Genomic DNA, 14,181 nt, shown 5'->3' with positions numbered 1-14,181 from the left:
GATACTTTGAGATGTTGTAAACATGCTGTTTCTCGTCAAACTTTCATCAACTAATTTTAGAGCCTGTTACTGTCTGAATGTTTGTGTCCCCCAGATTCCCGTATTGAAATCCAATGCCCGATTGCACCAGCCTTTGGAAGGTACTTAGGTCTTAAGGGTGGAGACCTCCTGAATAGGATTAGCCCCCTTAAAAGAGACACCACAGAGCTCCCTTGCTCCTCCCACCACGTGGGGGGACACAGCAGAAAGGTACCAGCTTTGAACAGGGAACAGGGCCCTGACTCCAGCATGCAGGTGCCTTGATCTTGGGCCTCCAGAATTGTGCGAAATAAATTTCCGTTCTTTATAAGCCACGCAGTCTGTGCTGCTTTGCTGTAGCAGCTGTAACGGACCAAAACAGAGCCCACTGATGATTCCTGACAGAAGATTCTTGATCGTTCTTTCTGTCATGGTTGCTGAACAGTGATATTTTGATTCCATTAATTCCTTCTACGTTTATCATTTGGCATTCTGCGGTAGAGAAGAGCTTTCTCTTCTCCATTTGTTTACGTATGCATGTATTTGTATATATGTGAGTGGACTCACGGACTCTTATTTTATTTAGTGAGTTAAAATCCATTACTATAATTGTTTAGTCTGATGCTCAGATTCTTCCAGATTTGGCCAGCGAGGGTCCCTTCAAGCTGACTGCTGTGAAGGACAGCTCTTAAAAATGTGAATTTCCAGGTCTGTCTCAGTCCTGTTGAACTAGTCTCCATGGGCAGTTTGGAAAAGCCTCCTTGAGTGATTCTGATGTTCTTTGGAATTTGGGATCCTTTGGACCAGGCCCACCATTTTCCGGTGTGCACCTCACGGAGCCTCCCCTTTCCTCCCAGACACCTACTTGAGATGAGGGCCCTGCTCTGCCTGTCTTCATGCTGGGTTTCTGGGTCAGAGTTTCTTTGAACAAAAACTCCTGTAGCTTACAAAGTAATAAAAATAGTAAGTTTGAAAATCACTGGATTAGGTGACCTCCATTCCAGGCCTGGCATTGCTCCCACTGAGCCCTTGCCTCTCCGCTTCCCTCCTCTGACCCACTTCTGTCCCTCCCTCTGTGTCTTTCCCGGTGACAGCACTGAGGTAGACAAAGGTCTCTCCTCTTACCAGATCAACAAGGAGGCCCCTCGGCGCGCCTTAGACTCAGCAGGTTTTGGGTTGTGGGTTTTGGTGGTGGAAACTCCTAAAGCTATGTTTGCTAAGTTCAGGGTTTCATACAGGAAACAAGCACTTAGAACGCCAGGCCCACTGGGGAGCCTGCTGGGGCTCAGAGCTGGTAGCCTAGGCTTCCCTGAACCTCCACATGGAGGCCATCCCTTGCGCCTCCAGTCTCTGAACACTGGGAACCTCCCTCTTCCCACACCTGTGTGCCAGGGGCACAGTGCTTGTGACCCCATGATAAGGGAGGATGGCCCACCCTCAGCCTTGTGTGGCTTATGGTGTCTTCCCCTGAGGAAGAGTCAGACTTCTGGATACCTATGAGTGGCTGCTGCCACCATGTCCAGATCGCACTGTTTCTGGCAGACCCTGGATGGGAGGAGTTGGGTCCTAAGGGGAAAGGGCTAGAATGGGACGTAGACACTTCTGATGCTAAGCGTGACTCAGAGAGCAGTTGAGAGCCTGTGGATCTGAGCCCTTCCCCTCTCAGTGGGTGGCTGTGTCTTGGGGCTGAGGCTACCTCATTTCTACTGTGGCCTGCCTTTGTGACCCCCCTCTCTCATTGGAACCTCTTCCCTTCCATATTCACCTCTCCCTTCCTGGACTCGTCACCTTAGGCCTGCCTGTTTCTTTGGCCTGAGAATGTTCCCCAGCCCCCAGTAGGCTCTGAGGACTCCCTTCTTGGGTGGTAGGGATGTCCAGGGCTTAAGATGTGCTACCTGGAAGGGCAGCAGGGCCCCCGGCTCCCTTGGGAGTATGGCTGCCCTTCCCTGGGATGGGCCTGTGACTGGGCCAGGTGCCCGTGCTGGGAGCCTTGAAAGCCACGTGGAAAGGTTGAGTCTTGGTGAATGGCTGACTGGAGAGTAAGTGGGAGAGGAGACGGCAAGGGTAACTTGGGGGGTTGGGGTTCTAGCCCAGCTTATGGGTGGATGGTGGTGTCCAGATACAGCACAGTTGAGCTGGGATCTGTGCCTAGGGTTTCACAGGGCCCACATCTAGGTGTTGGTAGGGTTGCATTGCTTTCTGGATGCTCTGGGGACTGCTTTCAAGCTCATGCCGGTTGTTGGCAGAATTCAATTCCTGACTGTTGTAGGACTGAGGCCCTGCTTCCTTGCTGACTGTCAGCCAGGGCCACCCGTAGCTCCTGCTCCGTGCACGTGGCTCCCATAGCTCAGATCCAGCACTGATGTACCACGTCCTTCTGATGCTGGGAACCTGACTGCTTCTGCCCTCAGCTGGTAGAAAGCTCTGCTTGTAAGGGCTCACAAAATTACATTGGACTCACTCTGATAATTTCATGATTTTAAGGTCAATGGATCAGTCACCTTGATTACGTCTGCAAGGTTTCTTTTGCCCTTTCTTTTATATGGTGCTACATTATGCTTCCTGGTTTTTCACTTTGTCCAGTAAAAAGATGACAGCTAAAAATATTTTGAAGTCTTCCTAGAGATCTGGGTAATTTGGTGGATCGAGTGGACACACCTCATTTTACTTTATTATAGAACCCCACAGAAGTTCAGATAGAGGGAATTTGTATTTTTATTTATTTTTTTAAGATTTATTTGTTTACTTGAGAGAGGGAGAGAGCAGTGCGAGTGCGTGGGGTGAGGGGCAGAGGGAGAGGGAGAATCCTCAAGCAGACTCCCCACTGAGCATAGAGCCCGACATGGGGCTCAGTCCCAGGACCCTGAGATCGTGACCTGAGCTGAAACCAAGAGTCGGCTGCTTAACCAACTGAGCCACCCAGGCGCCCCAAGATAAAAGGGAATTTTTAAAAAGGACTCAGTCTCCAAGGACGGGGGGAATGGGAGAAGAAGCAACAACAAGAAAAAATCTGCCAGCTTGGAGTAGATGGGTGAGTGACCCAGTTTAAAATGGAGAAGTTGGTGTCACTACATTGTTACTTTGGGGCTGAGGGGCAGGGGAGCATCCGAGGTGGCTAAATATAAGAATTATTGGAGAGTAGCTGATGTGGTTAGATACCTAGATTACTTTCCTTCCTCTGTGTTGCTTGGTGACACCCTCTCCCCTTTAGCTGGGCATTGGAGATTTATTCTGCAGAAGGAAAAACCTTCTCCAGAAGGGGAGACTCCAGGTATTCCTGGAGGTAAATATGGAGATCACATTCATTCCCCAGCCTTCTACTTGCATTTGGCTTGAGAACACTGACAGCCAGCCCCTTCCCTTCCAGGGAGGAGATTAAAAGAGACTTCACTGGGGGAACCTGACTGACCAAAGAGGAAAGCGTTAATGATGCCGACAACTAGGATTTCCTAGCAAGTGGCAGTCAGATCAGCCTACACAGAAACTCACCTGCCCCAGGACTCAGCGCTTCCAGCTAGTTTTTAGGCATTTACCCTTCCTTATGAGGATTATTTAATTATGAGGATGATCAAGGATTACTAACACCTGAAGAAGGTGCCTAATGTGAAAGGAAGCAAAATAAATAGAAAAAAATAAAGCAACTTGAGAGAAACATCCTATTTAGAAAGGAGAACATTTTGAAAAAAATGTAAACATTTTCTCAGAGATAAGAGAAATATATCTGTGAAGTAAGAATAGGATACTATAAAAAAAGAATATTTTGAAAACAAAATGATTGAAAGTTTAAAAACTAAGGGCAGGACGAAAGTATCAGAGTGATTAGAAGGTGAAGTTGAGGGAGTCTTCCAGGAAACAGATAAAAAAAAAGATCAAGAGATGGATAATAGAGCAGAAGGATCAGGCGGGGTTCCCATATCCACTAATAGGAGTTGCAGAAAGAGAGAACAGAGAGCCATTCAAGTGGGAAAAATGATCAAGAAAAAAAATTTCCTAGAAGGATATTGGTTTCCATATTGGAAAGGCTCATCAGATGTGGAGCCAAGTGGATGAAAATGAACCCAGACCAATACCCTGAAATGTCGGTATGCCTGAGAGAAAGGGATGATCCTACAGCTGTGCTGAGAGAAACGCATCAAACACAGATCAGGAGCCTGAGTGGTGTCATGGCTTCTCGGTACGCCGGAAGCTAGAAGATGGTAGAGCGGCGCCTTTGTGGTTCTCTGTGAAATTGAGTCCCAATTCTGTAGACAAACTTTGGTTCAAGAATGAGGGTAGTATAAAGATGTTTTCAGACGTTCAGGGTCCAAAACCTTTGCCTTTTGCACAGAAGGGTTTCTCTACCAGGGAGACCATAGACTCTCATGGGCTATTTCCCAAACTGAGGTAAAGGGAATTCGGCACACCAGTCCAGATTGAACTCCGTAAGCTCCAGGAGAGTTTTCTTCTGGAAGAAGAAATGGACAACTGGCATTGAATCCGGGGTTGAATGTTGATGAATTTATAGGAAATTAAACAGAAAAATAAGAGAATGATTAATTCCAGAGAACAAAAAGTAGGAACAGTAATGGTGGTGTTACATGGCTCACTCTGATGGCTGAAGTGGTCCTAATAATGTAAACTCTGAAAATCAGTCCAGCCATTGCCAGAGCTTAACTGTAATTGGGGTGGAGATAGAGGAAAGGAGAAGAGAAAGGGGCTTGGGGGCAGGGGGAACAAGAGGTTTCTATGGGAGTAAAGAGAGTTACATCCTTGCCTTCTAGGGTGGGAAGTAGGTAGGTAATACCTAGAACTGAAAGGCTAGGGAATAGTAATGCAAGTATATTGTATACAGAAATTTCTAAGAGCTATTGTATGGGGTATAAATACCAAGATCAGCTAGAAGTTGACAGGGTCCCCTGGAGAGGGGAGCTGTGGCCCAGGATCTGCTCTTTTTCTCAACACAAGTTTTACAGTAGTTGCTCCTTAGATAATGTGCAGGCGTGATTTGGGGGGGAAAAATGGAAACAGCCAATCCAGAAGCATGGCACACAATAAGGGGAGATATTGTGTGAGTATGTGGGCGCTGGCTTGATTTTGTTAGTGTGTTTCTTACTGTGGATTATGGTGAAAATGTGAAGACCAGTGTTTAGTGGTTTCTCATTGCCATTTCACTTCTCATACTTCTGAATTGTTTAAATATTTTACGGCTGAGCATGTGCTGCTTCTTTTTTTTTAATTAAAAATAAACAGGGAGCTGGGGCGCCTGGGTGGCTCAGTCAGTTAAGGGTCCAACTCTTGGTTTCGGCTCAGGTCATGATCCCAGGGTTGTGGGATCCAGCCCCCTGTTGGGCTCTGTGCTCAGCGGGGAGTCTGCTTGAGGATTCTCTCCCTCTGCCCTCGCCCCCACATTTTTTCTCTCTCTCTCAAATAAACCAATAAAATCTTTAAACACACACACACACAGGGAGAGGGAGAAGGACGGACTCTTATAGGTTGAAATAATCCCAAAGTAGACAAGCCCTGTCTACAATGCGGATAGAGGTCATCACACTGGGGGGCCAGTAACCTCTGAGGTGGGCACCCCCTTCCCCCCAGCAATGGCCATTTTGCATCTCTAATGCAGAGGTGGTAATGGTAAGCACAACAGTGGAAATGTTTTCAGAGAATCACTTAGAAGTCCACCGCCCCATGCAGCCGGTTCCATACTTTTATATTCCATTTTGGCCTTCAACCACATGCTTACAAATTGTTCCGTAATTGCAAACCATGATGTTCAGATTTCATACCTAATGCGTATTCTTTTTCCTCTGTTGGTTTATTTTCTGGAGGCAAGTTCTTAGTCATGACTTTATTGGATTAAGGGTATGACTTTTTTGGGGGGGAGGGGTTTGAATATCTGTAACCATATTGCTTACCCAGGGGTAGTCACAGTGTTACTCTGCTGCCAGCAACCGGGTATAAACTTGCTGCCCTCACCATGGGCTTCCCAGCAGTAGTGCTGGTGATTTCGTTAAAAAGCGTAACATAAAATCGTGTCTCTGGATGGTCTTTACGTTTCACGTCCAGTGATGTTGAACATTTTGCCATCTGTTCGTTATATCGTCCTTCCATGTCACATAATGTCCATATCCTTTGTCCTTGTGTCTAACACTGGAGTCTTGTTTCAAGTATGGATTTTTATATATTGTAGATTTTTACCTTTTGTCAGAACTGCTGCAGCTGCGGAAAACATCATTTGTGTTTCTTTTTATGTTCATGTTACTTTTGATTGTGTGGGAATTTGAAAACTATCAGTTTCATATTGATATTTTTATACTTTGTATTTTTTTCCTGTTGGCTCAAAAGCGAAGGAGATGTCCCTAAATGCTCTGTTGTGTTGTGTGTGTGCTTGCAACCTGAAATATTTAGATTTATTTTGCCTTATTAGTTAGCTCTCAGACTGCTAGCCGGCCCTCTCAACACTATGACATGATTCTAACCTTCCCCCTTGTTTTGAGAAGCTGATGTTTTGACAGACAACATGCCTCCTATTTGCCGTGTAAATGCTTTCTTCTGTTTTAATAAGTTCCGAAACTGAGACAGTTTGAGGACTTGGAATTAAATTTTCCTCATGATTGTTTTCTATGTATTTCTACAGAATACGAAAGCTACAGAATAGCTTTTGGAGATCCTTCTCTGTTGCAGTGATAATTAGTATTTGTGAAAAGTTCAGCCGTCTTTTAGGATATTTTATTATTTTGTTAAAATAAGATTCTTTGTGTGAATATTTTAAGGTAGATGGTCTTGGTTGGGTTTTTTTTTCACTTTTTTAAAAGATTTTATTTTTTTAAAGATTATTTATTTATTTGACAGAGAGACACAGCCAGCGAGAGAGGGAACACAAGCAGGGAGAGTGGGAGGGGAGCAGGGAGCCTGATGCGGGGCTGGAGCCCAGGGCTCTGGGATCACGCCCTGGGCTGAAGGTAAACGCTTAAAGACTAAGCCACCCAGGCGCCCCTAAAAGATTTTATTTTCAAGTAATTTCTACACCCAGCATGGGGCTCGAACCTACAACCCCAAGATCAAGACTTGCCTGCCATACCGACTGAGCTGGCAGGCGGCCCTGAATGGCCTTGGTTTTCGTTGAATTCATTCGTTGGCGGAGGGCCAAGTTCTGCCTTCCTCTGATGTGACTGGGTTTAGCAAATAAGGTGAGCTGTCAGGGACCCCGGTCACTTTGGAGTCGTTTCGGCTGAATGTTGAGTCAGATCGGGGTTCTAGTTTCAGCACCAGTGCCTGTGTCCACTTCTTGGGGTTCTTTGCCAGTGTGGGTGACTGTCAGGTTGGCGGCTCAGGTGTGCTCATCCGTCCCTTTGCCTTCCCTGAGGCAGTCTCAGGAGCTCGGTGCTGGCCTTGTTCTCCTCCAGACGGAGGGCCCAAGGACCCTGTGTTGGGGGTGTGGCTTGGGCTGGGGTCCAGACAAACCTTTGGTTACTTCCTTACCTTGTTAACCTCTTTTGTTTATACCTGGGATGCGCCCATGTGGAGACAGGCTCTTTGGCGACATTGAAGTTCAAGGTCTGCTTCTGCACCCGCAGGCCAGCAGTGTAGAGAGCAGTGCAAGAGTGAGAGGCAGTTTTTCCTCCCTGCTCCTCAGGCTCACGGATGGGGGGGGGAGTGGGCCAGCTCACCCCACCTCATGATTAGTTGAGTGCCTTGTCTTCCCATGGGGAGGAATAAACAGGTGGGTGAAGAAAGACTGAACTGTTTCCCCTCAACAGTTTCCTCATTTGTGAGCTGGATGGGGAAATGGGGTCATTAGGACATCCCCGTCCCTAGGCCGCAGAGGGTTATCTTGGTTCAACAGAAATGGTGTGATGCCCGGTGCGAATGCCCTGGGTTGTGCATGGCAGGTGTGTCGGGGACACGTCTGAGTGTGGTACACAATGTCATGGATGCTTAGGGTGTTTCTGGCCCTTCCCCGGTGTGGACCTGGCTAGTGTAGTTCCAAATGTCTGAGTTTCCAGGAAGTAAGGGCTGGGAGCGTCTGTCCTGGTTGTTGAGATTCTCTGGGTGTGGGTTTGGACGCTGACGTCTGTGAAAGCAGTTTTACATGGGTGGTCTTTGTGGGGTGAGGCCTTCAGGGCCACCTGAAAGAGGGTGCAACCTGTGGTGAGGGAGGCCAGGTGTCCTGCAGAGAATCCTCCCTCCAGAGCCTGTGTGCCCATGGAGTTCCTGTGGCCTTTCTGTGTTCCCCACGGTTAACTGGCCAGAGCTGAGGAACAGGGATCTCCAGGTTGAGAGTCCCCCCATCACCTCAGGGTAATCATTTCCCAAAGGCCCCAAGCAGGGGGGCAGGGACGAGGTTGCCAGTACTATGGAAAACAGACAGACATGTGCTAATTAGCTGGTTTCTTTGTGGAAGAAGAAGGGAGTCTGGCTGTGTTTACCGCTTCAAAGCCTTTGAGAGAGAGCTTTACCATGGTTAGGTTAAATGATGCCCAAGGAGTACTCTCTAGGACTCCTAAACTTTTGGGGTACTGTGCAGCCTTCCCCAGTCTCTGGGGTCCAGTTCCACAGAGGGTGTGGCCATCCACCTTCCAGGCTCCTCTAGGAACCGTGAAGAAGAGGAGGCTGTATTTGACGATTCTAAGGAGCAGGAGTGTCTTGTCCATAAAAAGGAACAGGGTTTCTACCATTTAGAACATACTCCCACCTTCTAGGGCATTTCTGGCCAAGTTGACGGTTCTCTGTGATAAACTTACCTGAGTTTTAGGTTAAAAAACGTTTTTTTCTGTATGCGTGAAGCCAGTCACCTGTAGTTGAAGAAAAACCCAGTGCTTTGGGGTTCTTGGCATGTGTGGAACACAAATGGGTGAATGTTGGTTCCCTTGGTTGCCTACTGCGAGCCATCCCGACCGTAGCCATCCCGACCGTAGCCCTGGTCTGTGTGCTGGGCTGCAGCTCGCAGGGTCCTTCTACCTTTGCAGGAGCCCCAGCGGGGCCACAGCCTGTGGTTCGTAGGCTGATACCTGGTACGTTAGGCACGTCAGAGTCACTTGGGAATTTGTCAAAAATGCAGATTCTGGGCCTCAACCCACACCTACTCCTCAGAACCTGCAGAGGGGAGAAGCCTGAGGTCTATCTGTATTTGGAATGGGTCGTTGGGTGCTGCCAGCTGGGTCCCTCCACACCAGTGATGCGAGGGCTCAGTTTCAGTTGAGGATGCTGAGGCCTGGAGAGGGCAGGAACTGGCCCAGGAGCAGGTCATGTTGCCGAAGGAAGGAGCTCTGCTCCCCGCAGCCAGCCAGCATGGCCCAGGCTGTGTTCAGGCCTCCTGGGTGTCCCGTGTCCAGTGGGGTCCCTCGGGACCTGGGATTGCATTCACACTCCCTTCTCGGAGGGGACTTTTGTGGAAGCGCTGTGCTGATGGTGGGGCCGGAGGCTGCTGGGTCGCTGTCCCCTTCCTGGCTGGGTTTTGAGGCCAAACGACGGGCCGGACTGTCCCATCCCTCTCAGAGGGAGGAGGTGAGCAAATGGCAGCATCCAGGCTGCTGTGCCTGTTGATGCTACCCCGTGACCGGGACATTGAGCGGTCACAGCACCCATTTCCAGAGGGCTGTGGTTTGCCTGTCCCTGCTTGGCATCACTTTCTCCGGACATTACAAGCCCGTGGCCAGGCCACGGAGGCCGCTCCCAGGAAGGGATTTTGCAGTAGCCACTCCTTGGCAAGGCGGCCACCGCTGGTTTCGTCCTGGCAGTTGTGGGTTGTCTCCTCATTGCCTGAGTAGCCTTGTCTGTTTTTGCCTCAGCCCTGTGATGATTTGCCCCTCTCCTCAGCCCTCGGAAGCGGGACGTGAACGGGGGGCCGGGGGTGAGCCTCTCCCTGGGAGCCCTAGGTCCTGCCTGACCCCCCGAGGGTCAGCTGGAGGCCCCAACCTCTGTCCCTGCCACTGAGCCACTGCTTTGGCAGCAGAGCGTGCTGGAGGAGTTAAGGGCCCACCAGGATTGCTATCGGATTCAAAAAGGAAAGTCGTAGGGGCGCCTGGGTGGCTCAGTCGGTTAAGCATCTGCCTTCGGCTCAGGTCATGATCCCCGGGTCCTGGGATCGAGCCCCGCATTGGGCTCCCTGCTTCTCCCCCTCCCTCTGACTGCCACTCCCCCTGCTTCTGCTTGCTTTCTCTCGGGCTCTCTGTCCCTCTCTCTCTGTCTCTCAAATAAATAAAATCTTAAAAAAATAAATAAAAATTGGTATCCTCTATTCTTTCAAAAATTCTCTTCTTCTTTTGGTGGCTTTTGGAGAGTTGTTAACATGATTCTTGCCCAGTCTGTAGCTGGCACTGATAGTAAAGCAATGCCTGGACTCGTGCAGGAGCACGGAAACAGTTTGGAGATTTCTGGAGTCTATATGAACCTCACCTTTGCCCTTTCTTGGGGAGCAGGTTTGGGGGAGATGTTTTGCCACTGACCCTGTCATCTCATTACCGCCATGTCTGTCCACAGGTCCCGCTTCTCAGAAGATGCACTATTACAGATACTCTAACGCCGAGGTCAGCTGCTGGTACAAGTACCTCCTGTTCAGCTACAACATTGTCTTCTGGGTGAGTCACCGAGAGCGGCCTCCGTCCCTCGCTTCGTCCTTTATTCAGTAGATCATGATTCTTTCCGAACTGTTGATTGGCCAGCCCCCCTACGAGGCTCTGGAAGGGAAGGTGGGCGGGGCTAAAAGCCCGACCTGGCAGAACCAAAGACAAGTTAATTATAACACAGGCTGTTAAGTACTGTGACAGGGATGGCCTGGGTGATCGCACACCAGGTTAATGGGCCCCTACCCCAGCCTTGGAGGTTTGGGAACGCTCGGAGCTCTGGCCCATGTGCGCCTCTGTTTTCTCCCTTCCCTGCCCTGGGGGTGCTCCCAACGAGACCTCGGCAGCAGGGTGCTTTGTGTGCTCTTGACTGAGGGCCAGGCCCTCTTCTGCGCTCTGGGAGCTAAGAGTGGACAAGAGCAATAAAGACCTGTTCCTTCTAGTGCTTGTGTTTAACCAGTAATGACATTAGCCTCCTGAGCAACAGAGCAGGGAGGGAGAAGCTCCTTGGCTAGGGAGGTCGGGGAAGGGCATTCCAAGGAGGTTCACTTAAGGGCTGAGACCAGAGTACCAGTGAAGAGGCCAGCCAGTGGGGGTCTGGGAAGAAAGCTGCAGGCTGGAAGAGCGGCATTTGCAAAGGCCCTGAGGCAGGCATGCACTTGGCATGTGCAGGGGACAAAGAGAAGGCCATGTGGCTGGAGCTTAGTGAGTACAGGGGGAGGGGACACAAGTGAGGACAGAGACATGAAGGAACCCGGTCATGTAGGACCTTACAATGCTCAGTAAGTAGGTAGGATTATTTTCTAGTTCTTCTAGTAGCTCTTGGTGTAGGTTACAAGTTGGGTCTGATTTTGGAATGATTCTGCAGAGTGAAAGGATGGGTGGTGGTACCATGTTCTGAGAGAGAGTTTGGGGACAGAAGTGTTAGAATGGTCTCTTGGCCACATGGAAATGTTCGTTTCGTGGCTCTGTGACCATCCTGGAGATGAAAGTCTTGGCCACAACAGAGAAAGGAGGGGCGGCTGGATGATATCATGGAGGGAGGGTGTTGACTGAAAAGAGGAGAGGTGTGAATGTGGAGTCGTGGGACTAGAGGTGACCTTGAAGAGGAAAGTCCTCTCCAGAGCTGGCTGTGAGTAGGTGGGATGAGGGGAGGCCAGGAGATTCTGTATCATAGAAGCCTTCCAGGTAGAGAGAACAGTCAGCTGTGCCACAGAGGGTGACACAGGAGGAGGACAGAAAATTGGCATTGGCTCTGACAAGGTGGAGGTTGTTGGTGACCCTGACCAGAGCTGCTGTGTGCTCTGGGGGGGATGGGCATGCACCTGGAGCTGGCTGAGGAGCCAATGGGAGGTGACACAGTGGAGACTGTGACTCACGACAGTTTTTCAAGGACTCTTGCCTTAAAGATGATCAGAAAACTCAGGCTTTGGCTGGAGATGGTCAGGGCATTGGAGGAGGTGGCAGAGCACATGTGTGTCACCAGTGGGCTCAGTCCAGGGAGAAGCAGACACTGAGTCCGTGCAGGTGGGTGAGGGGACGTGATTGTGCACCTTCAGCAAGCGTTGCTTGTCAGCTTCTGCTTCGGGGGGCACTTGGAGAAAGAGGGACAGGGTGGTCGGCCATGATGCCACATTTTGCTTCTCCTGTGGGTGTTGGCATGTCCTGTTTGGACAACTCTTGCAAACAAGGCAGATTTACTAAGACTTCTAGCTTTTACCCTTGATTTTATAGCATCATCTCCTGATGATTTATCTCAAAGTTTTGGGGGGTTTCTGTCCTGGAGAAACAGGGTGGGATTCAGTGGCTTGGCCGTTCACCCCACTCTTTTTCTGTGCCCGGACAACCTGTTACCAGCAACTTCATCATTTCCCTTGAAATAAGGCCATACAGGACAGTCGGTGTGGTTCCTATGGGCTTCTCCTAATGAGAGGCCTGCGTCTGTCTCATCCAGCAGCCTATGGCTTCCCGGACCGGCCCTGCTCCCTCCCTGACCTCACCTGGAGGCCCCGCCCACCGGCCAGGTGTCTGGTGGAGGGCCCCCTGGCCTTGGCAGGCAGTCTCACACTTTGGACGCTTGGACACCCAGGTGACGCGTTGTTCTCTCCCACCCCCAGGCTGTGCTTGCTTGGTCTTGTGCCTTGTCCTCTGAAGGTCACCCTGAATTTTGCAGCGAGAGCAAATTTCCCGCTGCTGTGGCTGTGGGCCCGCTAATCTCCATTTCTTCACATTCTTTTCAGAACAGATTCTTTGCTCTCGGGAAGCTCTACCAACTTGCCCAATAATAACTCCTCGGCAGCACCAGATTCGAATAGTGGAGTTCCCGAACCCGGAATCATAAGAAGTCTGTTTGATTAATGGGTGCTGCCGAGTTCTCGGCATTCAGCAGGATTGTCAAGTGTGTGGGGTCGAGAGTCTCTTTCTCAGTTTGTGGGCTCTGGGGCCAAAAAGGAAGGGAGAAAAAGGAACACTCAGGAAAACGAGGCACAAGAGAGCTTGGTTGGGAAAATGACCCAGACACCTCCCTGCTGGGTCCCTGGCAGTGACTGCTCTCTTCATCTGCACAGGAGCTCAAGGGCGGGGTGCGGTCTGAGAAGCAGGGCGCAGAGCCCTCCAGGAAGCGCATTGTGGGTGCAGTGGGAGGCATGTACCCAGGGCCAGGGCTGGACTCCCCCACTACGCTGAGTGATCCTGAGGAGTCTTCGTGTTTTCATTGTGAAATGTTGATGTCACAGGCCTGCCGCCTGCCCCCCAGGGTCGCTGGAAACATACACAGTCGTATGCCAAGCCTCACCTTGTCAGAGAAGTTTTCTTTCTGAAATGGAAGAAATAACCAAAATCAAACGATCTAACAATCCCCGACGTTCCCATCACCTCTCTTCAACATTTTTCACTGTTTAATTTACATCCCCCCCGCACCCCCCCCCCCGTTATTTTGAGGCAAAGCATAGATAATTGTTTTGCACAGAGAGTTTTTGTATTTGTTTTGTTTTGACGAATGAACAATGAACAGAGGGACAGGGTTGCAGCTTTGCTGGCAGACCTGGGCTCAGCAGGCTAGTTCAGATACCCAGAAGGCGACCTGTCGTTCCTTTGACCAGTGCTAGGAGCTAGAACAAACACAAGGCTTTATTATTAAGCACTTTGCCCCATTCAGAATTATTTGCACACTGACATACTTTATAGCCAACACCTACCTGTACACTCTTAACAGGGTTTTTAAAGCTCTGTCCCTCCAGTTCGGGGCTGAGATTTTTTCCAAGAGACTGTTAATATTCGCTTGGGGTGACAAATGGGGATGCAGTTGATGTCTGCGTGCAGAGTGAGCATGGAGCGGGGCTTCATGCGGCTCTTATCACAGGGTCGTCAGGGAAATAATGCTTCTAGACGACATAGTGTGGAGAGGGCACTAGCACTTTCTACTTTTTCAAAAAAATGTATTTATCTATGTATGGATGTAGGCTCTATGCCCAACTTGGGGCTCAAACTCATGACCCTGAGATCAAGAGTTGTTGCTCCGCCGCCGACTGAGCCAGCTGGGCGCCCCCTACCATTTTTTTTTTTTTCTTTTAATCATAGTCATTCTTTGGTTGTATTAGTGAGACCTGTTTCCAGTGCA

General features: G+C 49.7%; 1 protein-coding gene across 1 annotated transcript in view; it reads left to right on the top strand.

Annotated features, from left to right (window-relative positions):
• TSPAN14 (tetraspanin 14) overlaps positions 1–14,181 on the top strand; it is a 53,655-nt gene that overhangs the window by 16,695 nt on the left and 22,779 nt on the right. Inside the window, exon 2 of the mRNA XM_045783203.2 lies at positions 10,480–10,577. Coding sequence (XP_045639159.1) covers positions 10,497–10,577 — 81 coding nt within the window. The 5' untranslated portion in view covers positions 10,480–10,496. The remainder of the gene's footprint in view (positions 1–10,479; positions 10,578–14,181) is intronic.

This window comes from Ursus americanus, chromosome 6, assembly GCF_024610735.1.
Source record: "Ursus americanus isolate L20-20 chromosome 6, mUrsAme1.1.p, whole genome shotgun sequence".
Lineage (NCBI taxonomy): Eukaryota > Metazoa > Chordata > Mammalia > Carnivora > Ursidae > Ursus > Ursus americanus.
Note: the sequence above shows the minus strand (reverse complement) of the source record. Positions and strands in the feature narration are given on the sequence as shown.